The 20,760-nt window shown below is 37.5% G+C and overlaps 1 protein-coding gene across 3 annotated transcripts in view; it reads left to right on the top strand.

Annotated features, from left to right (window-relative positions):
* Window positions 1–2,555: 2,555 nt before the first annotated feature.
* Window positions 2,556–20,760, top strand: part of EPHA7 (EPH receptor A7) — a 169,139-nt gene continuing 150,934 nt past the window's right edge. For 2 of the 3 annotated variants that reach the window (XM_042939377.1, XM_042939375.1), the window contains exons 1-3: window positions 2,556–2,844; window positions 7,351–7,415; window positions 11,027–11,696. In XM_042939377.1, the coding sequence (XP_042795311.1) occupies window positions 2,748–2,844; window positions 7,351–7,415; window positions 11,027–11,696 (832 nt within the window). In that variant the 5' untranslated portion in view covers window positions 2,556–2,747. Of the gene's footprint in view, window positions 2,845–7,350; window positions 7,416–11,026; window positions 11,697–12,468; window positions 12,532–20,760 lie in introns of those variants that run through there. The other variant, XM_042939376.1, reaches the window with a different exon arrangement.

The raw sequence follows: 20,760 nt of genomic DNA, 5'->3' as shown, positions 1-20,760 counted from the left end.
TTCACTATTTAGTGTTATTTTAAAATAGGAAAGTTTTGCGAACTGATTATTTTTTATTTCAATGGTTTCATGTACAAATAGGTTTATGTGCTTTGCTGTTAGCCAAATAGAGTCTATTAACAGCTTAAATACTAAAATAAATGCTGTATAATACTGCATAAGGAACATTCTTTTGTTGACTAAGTTATTTACTTTTATTTAAATGTTATGACTTCTTTACCAATATACCTAACTACAAAAGAAAGAAGGCTGGTAAACCTAAAAATGAGTATCACTGTGCAATTCTGCGGGGAAAACTGTCAGCAGCCTGGCACATGTGCATTTAATGTGAAGCCTCTTGTCTCTAAAAATAAAAGCAAGGCTGCACATACCCCTATGTCTGACAGACAGAAGGGACACAACAAGGGGACTCCCTCTACCACCTACACTCATCAGAGTGAAGGATGTTACTTCTTTAGTTTCCTGGCTTAATGGAAAGTTATTTGTATTCACATCACTGAGTATTAGTCATTCAATAGATGAAAGGAATATTTTAAACTTTAAAGTCTACCTTGGTGTCACTGTAAGAAGTGGGGATGAGACTTGAGAAAGTGCTGAGATCTTGTAAAATTATTTTAATTATTAGAAGTGGATTAATATTTGTGGCTTTGTGGTTCTGAGATTAATAGTTTTATAGTGTATGTGTACAGATTTATGTTTTTAATTGTTTTACCTTACAATTTTTACTCTAAAGCATATGTTTGTGTAAATACCATTTGATCTTCTCTGTAACAAGTGCACTCTACATTTTTTTTTTTTTTATTTTGGTCTCTTTTCAAGGTTAATATATTAAGCAGTTTACATTTTCTATGCATCCTTTAAAGGGCACTTAAGATGCTTTTAGATATAATTTCTAAAATATGTAATAGGCATAATGGCTAGGAACAAGTAACATTTAAGAAATAAACTACAGAAAGAAAGGGAAGTTAGAGAAGGAAATTTCATTTCTTTTTTCTTTGTAATTGCATTAGGCAAGTTAAAACTACAGGAGACAATTTACCAAAAAATAAAACTTAAAAATCTGGGGATGTGTCATCTCTGAGAAGTCTTTGCTGTAATACCAGAAACAACTCAATTTACTTTATATTTCTGTATAGAAAGAATAGGAAAAGTTTGGAGTCTCAGGCGAGATCAAACTTTGTGCCTATCATAAAGGCAAATCATGAATGACAGATTTTTAAAAAAGGATTAAAAGGACAAGAAGAACACTGAACTCATCTTAAACATGTGATCAGGTTACTCTGTCGTGACATTTGAAATTGATGATTTGGCAATTAAGTTTTTAAAGTTCTTCCTCTTATATCACCCACCCCTTGAATTGCGAAGTGTCTGAGAAACTGCCTAACGGTGAACGGATTTCTCTACGATGTCGTCCTTGCTATTTTAGTTGGATGAATTCAACTGGGGATGTTGGTTGTACTTTTTATTCTCACTTTCCCTTGAAAGCAGTTTCCCTTGAAAGATTGAATAATAATAACCATAAAATTGAATAATTATTGGAAAGTACCAATTTGCGAAAGAGGTCTTGCTTTATTAATTTAATACGTGGTAACATTCTTCAAATTTAAGTGTAATTTATGCAGCGAAATGGGAAACGATCAAAATGGGGCAATCCAAGGAAAACCTCAGAAAATGATAAAACATATAAGAAAAGTGATACGGAACCTTCTAAAGGTTCTTAGTGTCCTACTTCACCAAACAAACTATTGTGAGATGAATGGGCGGGGGTGAGGAGGGCACCTAAAACAAAAGACTTCCTTTTTCCACTCCCTTTTCCTCTGTTTCTTTTGCCAGAGCTTGTTGCAAACTCTTGGAAACATTGTTTGAACATAATACATTTGGATACTTTTATTCTTCCAGGGACTGTGCCGGGTGGTGCCTAGCGCTGACTGCTGTTGAGTAACAGAAAAAGAGACGTATAAACCCTTCAAGAAATGAAAAGAACAAAGTTACCCGACCCGAGGAGGTTTTGAGTAACAAAAAAGTAAAAGGCACTTTACTTAAAGGCACAGCTTATTTCACTTTCCTGGCTCCGTGCTTGGTAGCTGAGAGATGGCTTGCATTGCCTCCGGTTTCTAAAAGACCACAAGGAGTACCGCTATACGTTACAGGGCTCTAAATTGGGAGCGTTATTCTCGGATTGATTCTGCTCCACGAAAGCAGTGATTGCTAAAAGCCGAGTGCCCACAGCAGCACGCACCTCGGCTGCCTTTCGCGTCCTCCCTTTCAGAGCATCCAGAGAAAGCTGGGAGCTCAGAACCTGGAGGGAATCCTGGACCGGCAACCTGACTCCGCTCGCTGCCGATTGGCCCGCGCCCCGAAGCCCGCCCCCGCGGCCGGGGCGGCCTTTGCACCAGGACCCGCCCCTCGGCCCTGGGAATCGCCGCCTGGCAGGCCGGCTGTGCCTGCCAGTCAGCCCGAGTGGCGGAGGCTCTCTGCTCGGAGCTCCGCCCCCTCCCCCCTAATTGATATTATTGGAGTGTGGAGCAAGCGGCCGGTCTGCAGTCGGAGACTTGCAGGCAGCAAACACGGTGCGAACGAACAGGAGGGCGAAAAAATAAAAAAAAGCTAAACGTGGAGCAGCCGGCCGGAGATCGAGCAGGAGAAGCGATGCGAAAAGCGCAATAAAAAAGAACCCACTTCGGAGCAAACAGCATTTAAAAAGCTACGACTCAACTGAAACCTAAAATAAAACCTGCTCATGCACCATGGTTTTTCAAACTCGGCACCCTTCATGGATTATTTTATGCTACATCTGGCTGCTCCGCTTTGCACACACCGGGGAAGCGCAGGCTGCAAAGGAAGGTAAGGTGATGGGAAAGCAAAGTTTGTTCTGACTTATTTATTTAGCTGTCTACCTGCATGAGCCGGCTCGTCCGCGGGGCTGCCGGCCGCGCCTCCGGCGCGGGGCGACCCTCCCCCGCCAGCTCCCCGCCCCCTCACCGCTCCCGCTGCTCCCGGCCGGCGAGCGGCAAGCGGGGCCACTCCGAACCGCCTTCAGCCCCTCGCCCGGGGCCGTCCGCCCGACGGGAGTGGGATTTCTGGCGCAGGCAGTCCGGAGGGCGTGAGCAGCAACGCAGAGCGACGGGGTGGAGTGGGGTGGTGGGGGGATGACCAGCGAGCTCATCCTCTAGGATCCCAGGCGGGTCAGATCTCTTCCTCTAGAGCTCTGCTCTTCCTCCTCTCGGTGCTCGCCTCCGGTGGGGTAAGCTGCGGCCGGAGTTAGTCGGGGACTGGGGAGTGCAGCTTCTAGTGTCCTGGACAGCCCGGCGGCGAGCGGCTGGTGTCCCGAGCCTTCCCAGAGGGGCCGTGACTTGTGTGTGCTCCGAACGCTCGGGTTACTAATGAAGTGCTCACTGCGTCGGAGGAGGAGGCGCGGGCCTGCGGTTGGCGCTCGGCCGCCGGCGCGGAACAATAACGCCGCGGAGGTGAAGCGAGAGAGCGGTGCGCGCCCCGCGGCGGGGACGTCTCCATTCAGCGCGCGCGGCGCGCGGATCCTGGCGGCCGCGCGGGCAGCCGGAGCCCATCTGGCTCGGCCGGGCCGGGGAGGCAGGGGACGGGCTGGGGCTGTTCAACTAACAAGATGCCGCCTGGGCGACTAGAAGTCCCCAGCATCTGCCCGGCAGTTGAGTCGGAGCGGTCAGACCTTGCGAAGGACCTGGACCCTGAAGGCTAGTTCTGGATGAAGAGAGCAGGTTTCATTTGGGCGGCCAGATACGCCTGTATATGGTTATTTATTTATTTATTTATTTATTTATTTATTTATTTTTCTTCTCCTTTGAACCACTGACAAGGTAAAATACCTTTCGGTGCCTGTAGTTGGAGCTGGGGAAAAATAAATCCTCTCAATGGAAATGTCTTGCTTCTTGAGCAATGTCACAATCTCCCTCCCCCGCCCGCCTTCCCTGGTCTTCCAGACTGTAAATCTAAGGTTGATTTCCCGATATTTAAAAGCAGAATACTAATAATTACTTGTCCCCGAAGTATGGAGAATGGAGGAATCCGTTATCAGATTTAGGTCATCGTGGCGATGCGGGGGGGGGGGGAGGGGTTTGTGTTAGATACTGGTTCTTGCTTCGTCTATCCCTGAAAACTTAGTGATTTAGTGCTGCCTTTTTTTCCCCTTCTTTTCGCTCACCCCTCTTCTTTCACTTAAACCACACCCCCCACCCCAACGCCTTGTCCTACTTCTTGAGACAGCCTGACCTTCTGACCCCAGTTTCCACATCTGCAACCAGTGTTGACGCTGAACCCATTCACAGAAATTTTCAGAAAAAAACCATGACTCTGGCTGTCGGTTACGCGTTAGCCTAGCAAGCGACGTCGGCCAGAAACACCCACCCATACACACACCAAAACGCACGTTTTTATTTGCACGACATTAGCGGTTAGGAACATTCAGTCCTGGAACCTTGTACTGATTGCTCCGGAATAGCGGGACCTGAGGAAAAGTTTGCACCGCCGCGGCGAAGCCGGGCGCGCAAGCTCACGCAGACCCCGCAGGAGTTTGAGCTATAAATAACTGCATCACTAGGGGGAGAGATTCCTGCAGCCAGAATGTCTCGCTCGCTTGCTTTTCTCTTCTGGGTGCAAGATACGTGAAGAGGATTCTGATTCTAGGAGGCTGAATTCTTTAAATGCAGAAGGGAGAGGTTTAAAAGGTGGGCGGGAGGGCGAGTGCGCCCCGCTTCTCAGTGGTGACGCTCCCAGCACGCAGCGGCGATCGAGAGCTGCGGTTGTGGGAGCGAGCAAGCCCCGAGGGGCGCCGCGGCACCCAGGGGCGAGCGCTAGGAGCTGCGTCGCGCAGGTGCCAGGCCTCCCCAGGGGTGCCTGAGGGTGGCTGGAGGAAGATGAGGGACCTCCTTCCTCCACTTTCCTCAAACATACTCTCTGGGGAGGTCGGTTCCCGCTACTGGGAGCGCATGTATAAATCAGAGTCTGACGCTTGGAGGCGAAGTGCAGCTGCTGTTTTTCCTCTTCGTAAATGCCGCCGCCGCCGTCTCTCTCTCAGAGGAGACGCTTCCCGAAAGCCTCTCTCCTCCTCCCGGCTCCTTCTGGAGCTAGGGCGCCACCGGCTCCCTAGAGTGTCCAGGTCTGGCGGAGACGTAATGGATGCTCCGCGCGGCGGGCGCGCGGGTCTGGCAGCCCCTGCCCCGCCCCACTCCGCCGGGGGCCCCGCCCCGGCCGCCGCCGCTGCCCGCGCGGCCGGTGGCTGGCTTGGCCCGGGCGCGCCCTGCGTCTTGCCCCTTGCTTTTACCCCCCGCGCGGCAGGGCGCGGAGTCCCCGAGCCTGGGCCTGGGCGCCCCACGTCCGGGTCAGCAGCCCGGCTACGCCTCCGTGGGCGTGAGGGGAGGATGGCTCTCTGTGCTCTGAGCTGGAAGGCAAAAGCGCGCACTTGCGAGTTTGTCCAGAGAGCGGACGACACCGAGACACTGATCACTTTAGAGCTGCTTCTGATTAGGCGCTCAGGGGCTGGATTCGGTTTTGTTTTTATTTGTTAGTTTGTTTCCCTCTTAACTTGTTTGCGGCCACCACCCCTCCGTGGTCCCCGGTCCCCACCGCAGGCTGTGCTGAGGGGTAACAGAACCGCAGTAAACAATCATCACATTGCTTGTTTCACTCTCCAGAATGACTCTCGAAGGTCACCTGGGTTTAAAATCCACTTGTCTCTTGTCAGTGCAGAAGACAAAAATAATAGTGATAATAAATCATCTCAAAAGGAACCCGGAGCCCATGTTGGTTGTGCTTCGTCTCTGTTGCTGAGGATAAAAACAAAATAAACTTTAAAAAATACTTTATATAAATTTACTAGTCCAACGATTTATTGATGTTCCAAGTGCGAAATACAACTGGGTATTTTGAAAGTGTGTTTCTTTCCCCCCCTTATCTAAAAGAGAGTCAAGTGTTTGTGACCGACGTTTGTGCTTTCATGGTCTTCCCAAGAGTCTTAAGTGTAAAACATTTTTGCAAAAAAGTATCTCTGTATCTTTCGGTTTTCAGTTGCAGAGAATAACCTTGACTAGAGTGAAGGAGTTGAGCACATAGTCAATGTGTTCCTTTGTTTTCTTAGCGTAGCAAATTTCCATTACCTTTGAAATATACTTTTTTCCCCCTCTAGTGATTATTTAAAAGTTCATATAAGCATGTATTTTATTTAATTCTAAGTTTTAACATTTTGCTGAGGTTGATGTTAAGCACATTTACAAACCTGGAAATATATTCAGTATTATTTCTGAACAAATTGATACATTTGTTAAAATGCTGTAGTCAGGAATATTTTTAAACAGTAAAAACTCATAACTCTGAATCAGTTTGAGCAAAGAGTGAATGCGTTAGGAGGGTAATTGTCTTAAAAAGCAATAAACCATATTGAATTGGAAGTATGATATATATATATTAATATATAACATTTTAATACATTACTTTATGTTGATACTACCAGGAGCATTTGTTTCACATATATATAAATCTAAATGAATTGTTTATGCTTTTTGATAATATGAAAGTGGAATACAACTGTTTTTAAAAGTCAAGTCAGGAATAAAGTCAAGTCAGAGTTTAAATATACCATTTTGAGAATTAGCTAATGCTTTGAAATATTTGGAAATTAAAAAAAAATAGAAATATTGAAAACAGATGTTTGACTAACCCAGAAATATATCTTGTGAATAATGGGCGATTTATTTTCCTCATGATGACATTGCTTGATACAGTTTCCTGTTATATTAATTTTGGCTTAAGAGAAGACACTGTGTGTGGAAAAGTTTTTGAAAAACAAACTCCAATTCTCCAAGGCACGAGGAAAAACTTTGGGCAAATATCACAAATTAGTGACTGACTGAGGGCTAATAAGGAATTACATTTTATTATGTCCATGTCAATATACTTGACAAAATATGGAGTGCTCAGTGGTTTATAAAATTCTTTATAATATGTAATTACTATGAAATCAATATACCTCATATCATTTTTTTATCCTTACTTTCATGCTGCTTTTCAGTTTTTAGATTTGTTTTAATATTTTAATTGAAAAACCCCAAACGTAAAATGGTGTTGTAACATCTTTTCTCCCTAAGAAAGGGGGATATACTGGTATCAGGTGGGTATTCAGGTCATCATTCATTCACATAGATAACGTTATAAATAATGTTATTTAGATAACATTATAGATAGATAACATTATAAATAGATAACATTATAAATCTTAGATCATAAGTGATAATTATATAAACATTAGATTCACTTTAATAACTTTTACAAATTTGTTTAAATTTTTCATGTAACATTTGGAAATGAAACTTTCTTTTTCAGTACTACTGCTGGATTCTAAAGCACAACAAACAGAGTTGGAATGGATTTCTTCTCCACCCAATGGGGTAAGTGCATCTCCTTATAGAATACATATCACCATTTATTTTATCAAGAAACACAACCTTCCCCTTCTCCCCCTGAATGGAATTATTCATGTTCTTCATATTTACACTGTTTTAATTCCAAGTATCTTGTTCAAAATTTTGTGGTGTTACAATGAGACATTGAGTTCTTTCAGTAGGGAAGGTCTACTTAGTACTTGGGGAAATGGATTAAAAAAAATCTTATACCCATAATCTTTTGAGTTCTTATTGTGAGAGGAATTATATCTCAGTTTCCATGCTATAAATGCTAACTAATTACAGGGAACGTTTCTTTCACAAACTCACTTAAATCTCTTTAGTTGCTTTATACTTCTTAGTATAATCACTAGGTAGGTTGTATGTAGTCCTTTAAAACAGTATGTGATCTGTTTCTTCTTTTAAAAAGTTTTAGCATCTTTCAAAATATACCTTAAAAGATAACTAAAACTGTTATGTGCTCAATATTTTATGTTGGAATTTGGTGTAAAAATCCAAATTTTTATCATGTGCTCTCTGCTGTTATTAATCTGAAGTGATGGCAAAGCGTGTACATATTGTAGTAAAAATCTGCTGTAACAAATATGAGGAAAAGGTGTACAATAAAAATCTATGAAAATATTAGTAAACCCTAAAAATATTCTGACCGTTGCATTTCACATATCTGGAAAGGTATATTACTTACTTAAATTTAGCTCAATGTCTTTGTCTTTAGGTCTTATTTTAATTGTGAGAGAGAACACATACTTCATCCCTTATTGAAGGAAGAGGCTCTGAGAAATGAGAGTATGTAGCTCGTTGTTACTTAAGTTGGTCTTTGGTACAGTAAGAAATCTGGAGTCAAAGAGCATGAAGTATAAGTGAGGATATAAAAAGTGTAACAAATTTTGCAAAGAGAAGAATGAAAGTCTAAAAGGGATTTTTGAGTATAAGAAGAACATAAAATCAACATGTCATGAACTGGAAGTCAGTTTAAGAATGCAAAATGTGAACAATGCCATTCTTAAATTATTCAGATTTTTCAGCAATTAATATTTGAGAGATTGTTTAAGATCATATTGCAGTTATCTGTATTGGTCAGATTAAAGAATGAAAAGTGACACATATTTTACAGATTAAATATAAAAAGTGCACTGACTTTAAGGTAGGAATGTCATACTTTTCTTGTAACTGGAATAGTTTCCATGAGTAAAATAATACACATTATAGGAAGACATTCACAATAAAAAAGAAACACCTTTCTTACCAATGACAGATGTAGCACATTTTCTACCATTCATCAATTAAAACAAATAGAGATAGAAGATGGTTTTTATCTCTAAGGAGAAGTAAACTGATGTAGGATTGTAGTGATTATAGTATTTCATCAATGTAATATACAAAATGAAAAATTATGACTGTGTTCTCTTTGACTCAAATGGGCATTTTATCTGTCCAAAGTATCTTAACAGTTAACCCTACATATCTGTAGGAATCAATAGATAATATTAGGGAATGATGATTGACGATATGTTTTATATATGAAATGGATTGGCTTGCATATGATTAAATATCTAACAGGAAATAAAGTGTTATTAAAGTATGTTTCTAGAAAATACTTTCATGAGTATACCATAAAATCACAGTATCTGAATTAAGACTTCTTTCCCAGTGGTGTCATTTGTAGAAATGATTGTAGTCTCTTAGAAAAGTGAAAGAATAAAACAGGAGTTGTGTTAAATGCATTTGTGTAGTCTCACTATTTGCTATATATACAATAGTTGTCCTGAAATTTTCCCCTCTGGAATACATTTTTAAATAAAAATAAAAATTAACTTGGTTTCATAAGTCGTGAAATTGATTTTTCGTACATACAACAAAGTAATATGATTGTTCTTGAAGTTAGAAACAAGAAACGTTGAGACATATATACTTTTATAGTAATTAGCCTTGGTTTCTTCAAGCCGGGGAATTGTTAAAAAGAGCACATTTATCTTTGGAGCTTTTGATTTCTTGGTAGATATCATTATTAGCGTGACTTCTTTTAATAATTTCGATCTAACCAAGAGACTAAAATCTACCCACCCAAATGGATGAATTTAGGTATATTTGGCTAAGTGCCATTTAGACAGATTATAAGCAGCTAACTGAAACAAAGGGAAACATGCAATCATTAATAGTCAGAAACTCAAGTTGTGTTGAGTAAAACCTGCACGTGATAGTGGGTTCTTTGCTGCATTTGAGGAGCTTTGATATGTATAATAAGAATGTAGCAAATATATAATGTCATATAAGAAATTTCTGAATTACAGTATTTTGTTGTCAGTCATAGTTTTCTGAAAAACAGTTTCAAAAGTAGATATTAATATTTTAGAGTATTTTAATAAGTTGATTCTCTGATCAAGTTTTACAAATAAAATTCATTGCCGCATGCTTATTAGTTTGTTTTCCTATCTGCTTTACTTGAAACGATGGGTTAAAAAGTGTATTGCTGTGTGACTTTGGATTTGAATACTAACATATTTTCATATTTAGCATTTTATAGTGGGGAAATGATAACAGGTAGATGATGATTTCACTCTTACGGTAGCCTAAATATAAAGTGGTAAGTTTTGTAATAATGGTAAGAAAGGACATAGTAAAACGGTCATTTTAGACTATTAAGACTGTTTTAAGTGCAATGAATTTATTTGCTAACCAGCAAATAGGTAGTATCATACATGGCTTACTAATCTTTAAATTGTTGCAAACTCTTCTAAACTCATTATTTTCCCTTTTCATGAAAATATATATTTTCTGTAGTATATATTACATCAGCAGATGAATGGACATTTTTAAATGTGCTATTTTTCCTGTCATAAAGCCTATTACTGAAGTATGATCCAGCATGCTGATTTGCCATGTACATTTGATTGTCTATTGAAAGCAATTTATTTATAAAGATGAATCATGCTTTTTTAACTACTTATTTATAGTTGGGTGGCATATGTACAATATTATATATAACGCTGCAATAAATAAATAGCTATGTAAATGTTACTGCCTTATATCTCATTTTGAAAAGATTGTAGAAGATTTCACATTATGAATATCAACATGTTGTGGAATGCTTTTACATTTCAGAGCACTCTTGGCATTTTCTTCCCTGTGTTTTTAGGTACTCTAAGTTTAACATCAACACTTAAAATGTCAACTGAGTTCTCAAAAATTCTGCCATGTATCCATATGCATATGCATTAAATGGTAATTTAAGTAATTGTGTTGTGCGCTTAGTCTATAAAAATTATAATCTCAATGGAGACTATAGACATAAGCAAACACGTGAAAAAGAAACACTAATGCACCAGCAAGCAGATATTAAACAAAATGAAATATTTATTGTATGTGCAAACAACGTAAGCACCCTGAACGATGTTCAGCCTCCGGATGAAGCTGAGCGGAGAGTCCTGTATTCTCAGGTTACAGTGTTTGCCAGGGCCAGAATCTACCTAACTCTTTCAAAGACCACCATTTGTGCTGTGCTAAAGGTTCCTGGTTTACTGTCAAAATAAAAATGCTATTTTTATTATTATTATTATTTGCTGAATGACTGATCACCTTTTAAATGCATTTTACAGTGGGAGGAAATCAGCGGTTTGGACGAGAACTATACCCCGATCCGAACGTACCAGGTGTGCCAGGTCATGGAGCCCAACCAAAACAACTGGCTGCGGACTAACTGGATTTCGAAAGGCAATGCACAAAGGATTTTTGTAGAATTGAAATTTACCCTGAGGGATTGTAACAGTCTTCCTGGAGTACTGGGAACTTGCAAGGAAACCTTTAATTTGTACTATTATGAAACAGACTACGACACTGGCAGGAATATAAGAGAAAACCTCTATGTAAAAATAGACACCATTGCTGCAGATGAAAGTTTTACCCAGGGTGACCTTGGTGAAAGAAAGATGAAGCTTAACACTGAGGTGAGAGAGATTGGACCTTTGTCCAAAAAGGGATTCTATCTTGCCTTTCAGGATGTAGGGGCTTGCATAGCTTTGGTTTCTGTCAAAGTATACTACAAGAAGTGCTGGTCCATTATTGAGAATTTAGCTATCTTTCCAGATACAGTGACTGGTTCAGAATTTTCCTCTTTAGTCGAGGTTCGAGGGACATGTGTCAGCAGTGCAGAGGAAGAGGCGGAAAACTCCCCCAGGATGCACTGCAGTGCAGAAGGAGAATGGTTAGTGCCCATTGGAAAGTGTATCTGCAAAGCAGGCTACCAGCAGAAAGGGGACACTTGTGAACGTAAGTAATATGTGTTATTAAAATTCCACTTTGCCTTTTGTTCTATTTCAATATCAGAGCTTGCGAGTGATAATAGTTATTTAAACAAGTGAGTTTGCGCCACACCAGCCTTCCGATTCAGCAGATCTTAAGCAAAGTCACTACTGAACTATCAGTGATTCCCCACAGTGATAGTTGCACTAATGGTATGCAATAAATATTGGCAATAATAGCATTTGTTGCTAAGATTTAATTTGCCCTATGCTTGACCTAGAAGCCAACAGTTGCACGTTGCTCTATGAGATTTAAGAGAGGAGACTGAGCAGAATGAGGTGTGATATTAATCAGGATTCAGTGATAGGGTATTGCTCCTGTTCTGAAATCTGTATTGTCCGAACTTGTGAGTAGCAGAAGAAAGGACGTTAAGGGGGCTGCTAACAAGACCTCTACTGGCAGGGCACCTACAAATACATTTCTAAACTTTCAGAATATTTTTTTTATAAATACTAAAATTTTGATACAAAAATCCTCAAATTTCACTTGATAAATCTCCGAGGTTACTTCTGCCAAAGCCGTGTTTCTTTTTTGGACTAAATATTAAAGCGAGTACTTTCCTGATAAGTCATGTTATAGTGGACCACATTTTTGTGGAAGTGGGCCAAAGTAAAGCTGTAGTTATTGTAATACCTCAGTTGGACGTTTTCTATGTTTTGAAACAATAACAGCATACAAATTAGTGAACCTTTTCCTTTGTTTTGTAAAACTGGATTTTCTCTTCTTTAGTATTTTGTAGTCATCATAATTGGCCAGTATTTTTCTACTTAAAACTATGTCACATGGACCTTCAAAATTGACAGATACTTTTCTGTTTGTGGATATCCTAAATATATTCTATAGTAAGGTTATATTATTTATGTATCTTTTAATTTATAAATTAGAAAACATAGTGCATACCAGAAATAACTTTCTATATATTCTTTGTACTTCAAAGCCAACAACATAATTTTAATAATTGAAAATCCTAGTTTATTTAGAGGGGACTGGATCTAACAGTAGTAACTTGCTATGTGCAGGCACTCTTCCATGTGCTTTGTATACACTAGTTCATTTAATGAGGTAGATTTCATTATCATGTCTGTTTTACAGAAAAACAAAATGGCACTATCAAGGGTAAATTGCTTGTTTGTTAGATACTTTAGGAGGTTCTATCTGTCTTAGCTTAGAATCAAATTCAAGGCATTCTGATTCCAGAGCCTAAGCTTTTAGCAACAATATTGACCTGGCTTCTAACACAATCCAAGGAGAATCCTCGCAAATATTCTGTTTCATTGCTGAACTCAGATGTCTTGCTCTTAATAATTTGGTATATAAATTATATTATTTCCCCATAAAATTCTCATGCTAATAGAATATTTAAAGAAATATAGTTTAAAAAATATTTAGATCTGTGTTGTCCAGTACAGCCACACATGACTTTCAGGGTCTAAAAAATGGCTATTCTAAATTGAAATGTGCTATAAGTATAAAGTGCACCCTGGCTTTCACAGGCTTAGTATAAAAAAAATAAAAAGAATGTAACATATCATTAGTAATTTTTTATGTTGCTTACATATTGAAAGAATCATACTTTAGATATACTGGGTTAAATAAAGTGCAATATTAAAATTAATTTTAATTGTTTCTTTTTTACTTTTTTTAATGTGACTGCTAGAAATTAAAAAATTTCACACATGCGAGCTACAATGTAGCTCGCATTATATTTCCTTTGGACACAATATTTAGATGGAGTAACTGAGCAAATATATTTTTCTATCCTGATTGAAGAGTTAAATACTTAATCACTAGCATGTAAAACACCAAGGTCCCAAGCACTCAATTATCATCCATGATCTAGCTGATATTGTGAGGTGAACTCAAGGCAAAACAAACAGATGCTATAGGTTCAGGTCCTATAGACCAGTTTAGTAACTTCCTTTGATACCCTCCTGAAGGAGTCAAAAGTGTCTTATGATCTGTCCTCTTTCCCTATCCCTTACACTGGTAGAATTTCTTATTGAGGAGATCATTCTACAGGTTCCATGCATGTGGAAATCAAAAACTGATGAGGATTCGTCAGTACTAGTAGGTGGAATGCTAACCACTGGGAAATTATAGAAATATTCCTAGTAAACTGATCAATTCAGTGAAAGGCAGTGTTCTTATCGACTGGAAGTTAACAACAATTACTTAAAAATAACTTCAATAAGGAAATTTAAGATTATTGTAGTTTAGCTGTAAAAGCAGCCACTTTGAGTAGTTATACAGATTATGATGGATGTGAAAGTGGAATATAAACTTTTGTGCAATTAAAAATGGGAAACATAATAGAACAGGAATATACATATATAAATGCCCAATTAAATTTGTCTAGGAAAAATCTAGGAAACAACATTATAGTTCTGCTCTTTTAAGGCTTAAAGATTTTTGGAGAAAATTATTGTATTTTTTGAATCATTTTGTGTAATTTAACTCAAATGATTCCTGCATGCATTTATTTGTGAAAAACAAACAGGAACTGTTTGATTTCTATACTTAAGAATATAGGATTTAGTAAGAAAAGAAGTCTTTAACTCCAATAAAGACATTTACCATGACGAAAACACTTCCAATTTCTTCCAAATCAGCAAAATAATATCATTAAATGTGGTACTATTAAAATTATTCATATTTATTTATTTTGGTTTCAAGAATTGGAGCCACATTTGAGTAACAAAATCATTGTCACCTGCAAACCACACGAAGGTAATTGAAATAAAGTAAAATTACTTCACTGTCATCTACATTAATCGTGCATTGGAATAGGTGGAATTAGGTATTAAAATGAAGAGTTCATTAAAAAAAATGTGATTAGTTAAGATGCCTCCTTATGGTTCAGTTGAAAGTGTATGTGCGCACCGTTGTGAGTCAACTAAATTGTTTATCACATAGCTTTCTTAATTTTTAACCTTGGTGATGTTGACAAAGGAATTAAAAGACCTTATACTTAACTATGCCACTATGTTCATTTGCAAAAACGCTTCCCTTCTTGGCATAATTCCAGTGCATTGCTGTGAGAGTACTTGCCGCTGGACTCAATCCAGGCCTGCCTTTATAGTATTTCTCCTGTTTCCTTTCAGTGATCCTGTTAAGAGTTTGGAAACAAATTCCAGTTCCATATTGAGAAAAACTGAAGTGTTTGGGAGAGGATGCTAGTGGGTCCCTAGCCAAATGAGGGTAGTTAGCCACTTAAAGGCAAGTTTATCAAGGCACTTGGTAGAGTGGAAGTCCATGGTGATATTTGTTAGAGTAAAATTTGCAGTACGAACAACTGTGAAAACTGATCACAGTTTGGATCTGTTGATGTAGAGCTTTTTTTTCTTCTTCATGATTTTGAGAAAAAGGACTCTATTTTGGGAACCACTTGTTTCTCAATCATACTAATATATGGAAAACGTCTAATTCTTCGTGATAATGTTATTATGAAGACATCTCTTCAGTTGGTCAGCAAGCTTTTATTGTCAAAAAATCATTTAAAAGAAATTTACCATGACTTGTCACAACCTCTATGCAAACTAGAAGATTATATTATATTTTACATATACAAATATATTCAGAAGACTAATCAATTATATTCTGAAACATATTTTGAAATTTTTGGAACTTTTGTATAATTTGATTTCATTGAAAAAGTAGAACAGTATTTGTCAAAGTGTGGAGTGTAGTATTATAACTTGGATTTGTATGCGTGATGGGCAGGTTACAAGGAACAATCATGTTCATTTTACTGTTTAGGTCTTATCACATTACTGAGTGGTGGAAAGTATTATTTTTTCTCTCTTTTAACATATGAAGGAACTGAAATTCAGGGATATTACTATGTGAGAAAATTGGGTAACAATCCAGTATCCTGTTTATCAGTTCAAGGCTTTTTTTTTTCCGCTATACCATGCTGCATACTAAAAATTTGTCCTGGGATTCAGCCAGTGGATTTTAGTTACTAAAGAAATGGTAGAACTATTCTAAGTAAGGTGACCATATGTCTAGTTTGCCCGGGATGATGGTTCTATTAACACCGCTTCTCTTTTGCTTTCAAAAGTGTGATGAAATGATAAACTATGATCAACTACACGGTCACCCTAATTGTAAAAAATCAATGGATGTAATGCAGTTTACAGGCACCTATATCAGATCATAGAGATGCAATCTACTTGCATTATTTTTATATTGCTTAATTTTGATTTTCTAAATTAACCCAAAAATTTAAGCACTGCCTTTAATGATTCTAATGGAAAGGGGAATTCAAATAATTGTAGATTTCTAATTTTTTATTATAAGGAATTTCCCTCATAGTTACTTCTTGGTATTTTATATTAATACATTGACAGGTGTGTCATTATTTTATGAATGTATAATTTATGGGCATATAACATATATCATTGAATAAATTAAAACATTTATTCAATTTGAAAGCATTGGTAATATTAAAATCTGTGTGTGTTGATTATATTTTTGAAATCCATGTGTTTTTTCCACAGAAAAGTAGCATGTAATTTGTGCCATCCCTTTTCATGATAACAAATGAGGCTTTATAATATATCGTGTTTATCATCAAATATATACAGAAAAGTGAGATACACTACAGGGTTAATAGCTCAGATGTAGAGTCACAGAGTTTTCAAATTCTGGCTCTACAACATACCAGGTGTGTAAACTAGGACAACCTCTGTAAGCCTTAATTTCCTTAAGTATAAAATGGGGCTAATAAAAATAGTTCCTCCTGCATAGAGTTCTTGTTAGAATTGAATGAAATAATGCACGTAAAAACCCTAAGAATAGTATCTGGGACACAGCAAATAATCAATGAATGCTTGCTATTATCTTGTTATTAATAATGCAGCAAGGTGTTTGCTAAGTAAAGAAATCTCATGGCAATGAGTGAATGAGAATAGATCTCACAGGCCACAAGTAGTTAAATATCCTTTAAGCCAGTAATCTCATGCCTGGTAATTTACTGAAGGAGATATTTCAGTGAAAGAAAATAATCTTTTACATAACCTCTTCTTCCTCCAGCCATGTATGTGATTTGAAATTAGAAATAACCTAAATGTCCAAAGTTAAGTGCATCACCTTGATTGAACTTAGTTCTTAAAATATCAGCAATGTGATGTAGGAATTTTAAATTACTCTCTATTAATAATTTTCAATGAAAAATAAAGAGTAAAATTTTGTAGACACTGACATTTAGAATATGCAAGATATGCATAGGGTAAAAAATAGATACAAGCATAAATAGCATAATCAATGTGTCAGATTGGTGGGTTCCTGGGTGATCTTTTGTTTTCTGCATTTTTAAATTATTTGGCACATTAACTTTTTTTTTTTAGCAGTTTTAAGTTATGTGTAACCTGGTATTTCATACAACAATACTTTGAATTGTGTCTTGAATATATGGGTTTTTTTTTTTTAACGTTTATTTATTTTTGAGACAGAGAGAGACAGAGCATGAACAGGGGAGGGGCAGAGAGAGAGGGAGACACAGAATCGGAAGCAGGCTCCAGGCTCTGAGCCATCAGCCCAGAGCCCGACGTGGGGCTCGAACTCACGGACCGTGAGATCGTGACCTGAGCTGAAGTCAGACGCTTAACCGACTGAGCCACCCAGGCGCCCCGAATATATGGGTTTTTAAATTAAATTAGCATCTGTGTAAAATACAGGGCTCAGGTGATAGAGCAGTAGTAAATAGAAGACATAGTTTAAATAATTTAAAGGGTATATTCAAGGCATTCAACAAAAACAGGTAATAGATTTTGTTTGCTTTCTAGTTAATAGATGGCAAGAGCTTGTTTCAAGTGTTTCACATGTATTAATCCATTTAGTTTCAGAGAAAGATTTACTAACTTATTTAATCCAGGAGGTAGGCACTGTTATCACCCTGTTTAAAGGACAAAAAATACTCCTACTGAAGTATTACATTATATACCTACGCTAAATTATGTATATAAGATGCACATATATGCAAGATACATATATGTATGGTTACATATACATGTGATATATACATGCAAACACACACACACATTTTTATGTAAGGAAACCAAAGCACAGTGAGAAGTGGTTTAAGTATCCATAACCTCGGAGTGGTAGCCTGCTGTTGACCAAGGTGGTCTGGTTCTGGAATCCTTGCCTCTCACCAATATAGTCCCTACCTCTTTACAGATGGGCAGTTAAACTATCACAAAGTCTTTTTATACAAATAAACATTCTTCCAGGATATTGAAAGGTGCTACAAATCTGAACATTTTCTTTTGTTTATAATTTCAAAATATTTAATATCTCTGTCTTTCCCAGTACACTAAATATATCATCTGCTTTGCCAATATCTTTTGTATCCCGGTTCTTTTTTTTTTTTTTTTTTTTTTTTTTTTTTTTTATGTGGCAGACAGGATGCACGTTTGTCAAGCACAACATAGATAGTATTACTTTATTAATCAGAAAATTTCAGGCTTCTTATTACCAATAAAAAATTCCCTGTTTCCTATCCTGGCATTTAAGTCCTCCAACTTGACCCTAATATTCTTTTTTAACATTTGCTCTCATATTTATTGTACTTAAAGCCCCTGTTCCCCTGCCTGGAACTGGTCTGTCATTCTACAGATATTTTTATGATGCCCTATTATTTTAACATTTGGCCCCAAATAAACAGGAAAAAACGTAAACTATCATGGCCTCTCACAATTACCTATTGTATCTCAATCCTGCACATTCCCGACTTCTTCAATGACCTCTGTCTCCCAAATTCTGATGGAGTTACTGGTAGTGACACTCTCCTGGGACTTACCTTGACTTCCTTCTTCTACCTGCAGTGCCACCTTCTTGTCTCAGCTCCTTGAAATTTTGCCTTTCCTTACAATTGCAAATTAAATGACTTATTCCCTGTTTGATCATCTCTTCTTGTGGATACTTATAAGTACTTTGCCCTTTCCCTATGGGAATCATCATATGCAATCTGATTTTAATCCTTATTTGAAATTCCTTTTACAGCTTCTGAGCTTCATAACAACCAAAACTTACTTAGCGTTTTCTACTACTGACCATAGTACCCAACTAGCTCAGTTCTTGTATCACCTTAGTCTTCCAATAAATGTCTGTCACCTTTCTTAAAGACTTAATCATACACTGCCCACTGCCAAGGCGTGTAGTTGTTGTTGTTGTTGTTTATTTCATATTCATGTCACTATTTAATTTCTTGTTGTATATGGCTAGCCCCTATGATTAGCCTTAAATCATATGAGTATGGAGGACTCTTTGTTATATTTTGTTCTCATAGCATATAGCAAGATGATATGCTAATAATTAGAAAACCTGGACAGAAGTCTGCTCCAGATATAGAATTTATTTCTCTGAAAATAATATATAACTATTTACATTTATTCATTGTCATATTCCCATTCTCTCTTTGTCACTTTGTGTGTCTTTCTTTCAGTTTCTCTGTTTCCCTCCTCTAATGAAATGAAAGCCATTTCACCCTTGTTACTAATATCTATGTCTTGAGAAAGAGAGAATTCTATGAGCCTGGTAACATTTTCTAAAGTAAGAAGGTCTTGTGGTGCCTGGCTGGCTCAGTGGAAGAGTGTGCAACTCATGATCTTGGAGTTGTGAGTTCAAGCCCCACATTTGCTGTAGAGATTACCAAAAAATAAATAAATAGTTTTTAAAAAAATAAAGTAAGAAGGTCTTTTTTTTTTTTAATGTTTTTGCTTATTTTTGAAGGAGAGAGAGACAGAGTATGAATGGGGGAGAGGCAGAGAGAGAGGGAGACACAGAATGGGAAGCAGGCTCCGGGCTCTGACTGTCAGCACAGAGCCGGACGCGGGGCTCAAACCCATGGACTGAGATCATGACCTGAGCCGAAGTTGGATGCTCAACCGACTGAGCCACCCAGGTACCCCTAAAATTAGAAGGTCTTGAAGTATATTTATGTTTATCTTATATGGGAAAGTGACTTTTGTTATAAGATTATTTTTCTTCCAAATTATATATTTAAATATTATCTTACATTACAAAACCAAACCAAATAATAAAAACCTGAGACATCCATCCTTAAGCTAGTATTATACTGTATTCTATAAATCAGAAATTACATAAATTCAGTGTCATATCCAAATATATTTCTATTTGAGTTATAACTACATTACAATTTTTTTATACTGTTCAATTATTCACTGTCAGAAGCTTGTACTGCTTGTTTAAGGCATTTTTTGAATAGGTTAACGTGCATAGATCTGGAATGAATGCCATCTCTTTGCTCCTCTCCCACAGGGCCTTTTTATAGAGTAGCTACTGTTACTAGTTTCTTCCGTCCTTTACAGAGATATTTGCTCATAATTCTTTAAAGATATGGAAAAATATCATTATCGTAGTTAAATTAGAGTCATATTGCAATTTCTTACTAGGACTTTGTAGACTTCACTTAAAATTATACCGCTTTTTACTCGTCTTCAGTCATCTTTGTATGTGCCCACTGTGCATTGAACATGATAAGTATTCAATAAATAAAGGACAGGCAGAAGGAAGATGTGAAGTGAGGAAAAAATAAGGAAGGAAGGAAATCTGAAATTAATGTACAGGATTTATCTTGTTATGATTGATATGACTTCAGAACATTTCTAATTGTCCTAACTTTGGCAAGTATATGGTTAATCTTTTATATTTCCAGTGGAAGCTTAAATAATTGGCATTAATTTCTGGCAGGCAGTATCATAATACAAATCAATGATACCTGAAAATTTTGAATTTGATTTTATTTATGTATCCAATTTCTAGCCATTTCCTCTAAGATTATTGTCACTATAATTATAATCTACGAGCTGTCTTATTTATGATGATATTGTGCATATTCACAATATTATTTTGTGCAACTAACAATATTATTTTCATGGGAGATATTTGACCAAGCTGTATATTTGATGTTTTCCTCTATGTGTATAAAAATCTGATGCATGGATCAGAGAGGAAAATCTTAGAAAGCCTCTTTATTCTAATTTTCCTCACATTCAAGAGAATTTAA

Source organism: Panthera leo, chromosome B2 (genome assembly GCF_018350215.1).
Source record: "Panthera leo isolate Ple1 chromosome B2, P.leo_Ple1_pat1.1, whole genome shotgun sequence".
Taxonomy (NCBI): Eukaryota; Metazoa; Chordata; class Mammalia; order Carnivora; family Felidae; genus Panthera; species Panthera leo.
Note: the sequence above shows the minus strand (reverse complement) of the source record. Positions and strands in the feature narration are given on the sequence as shown.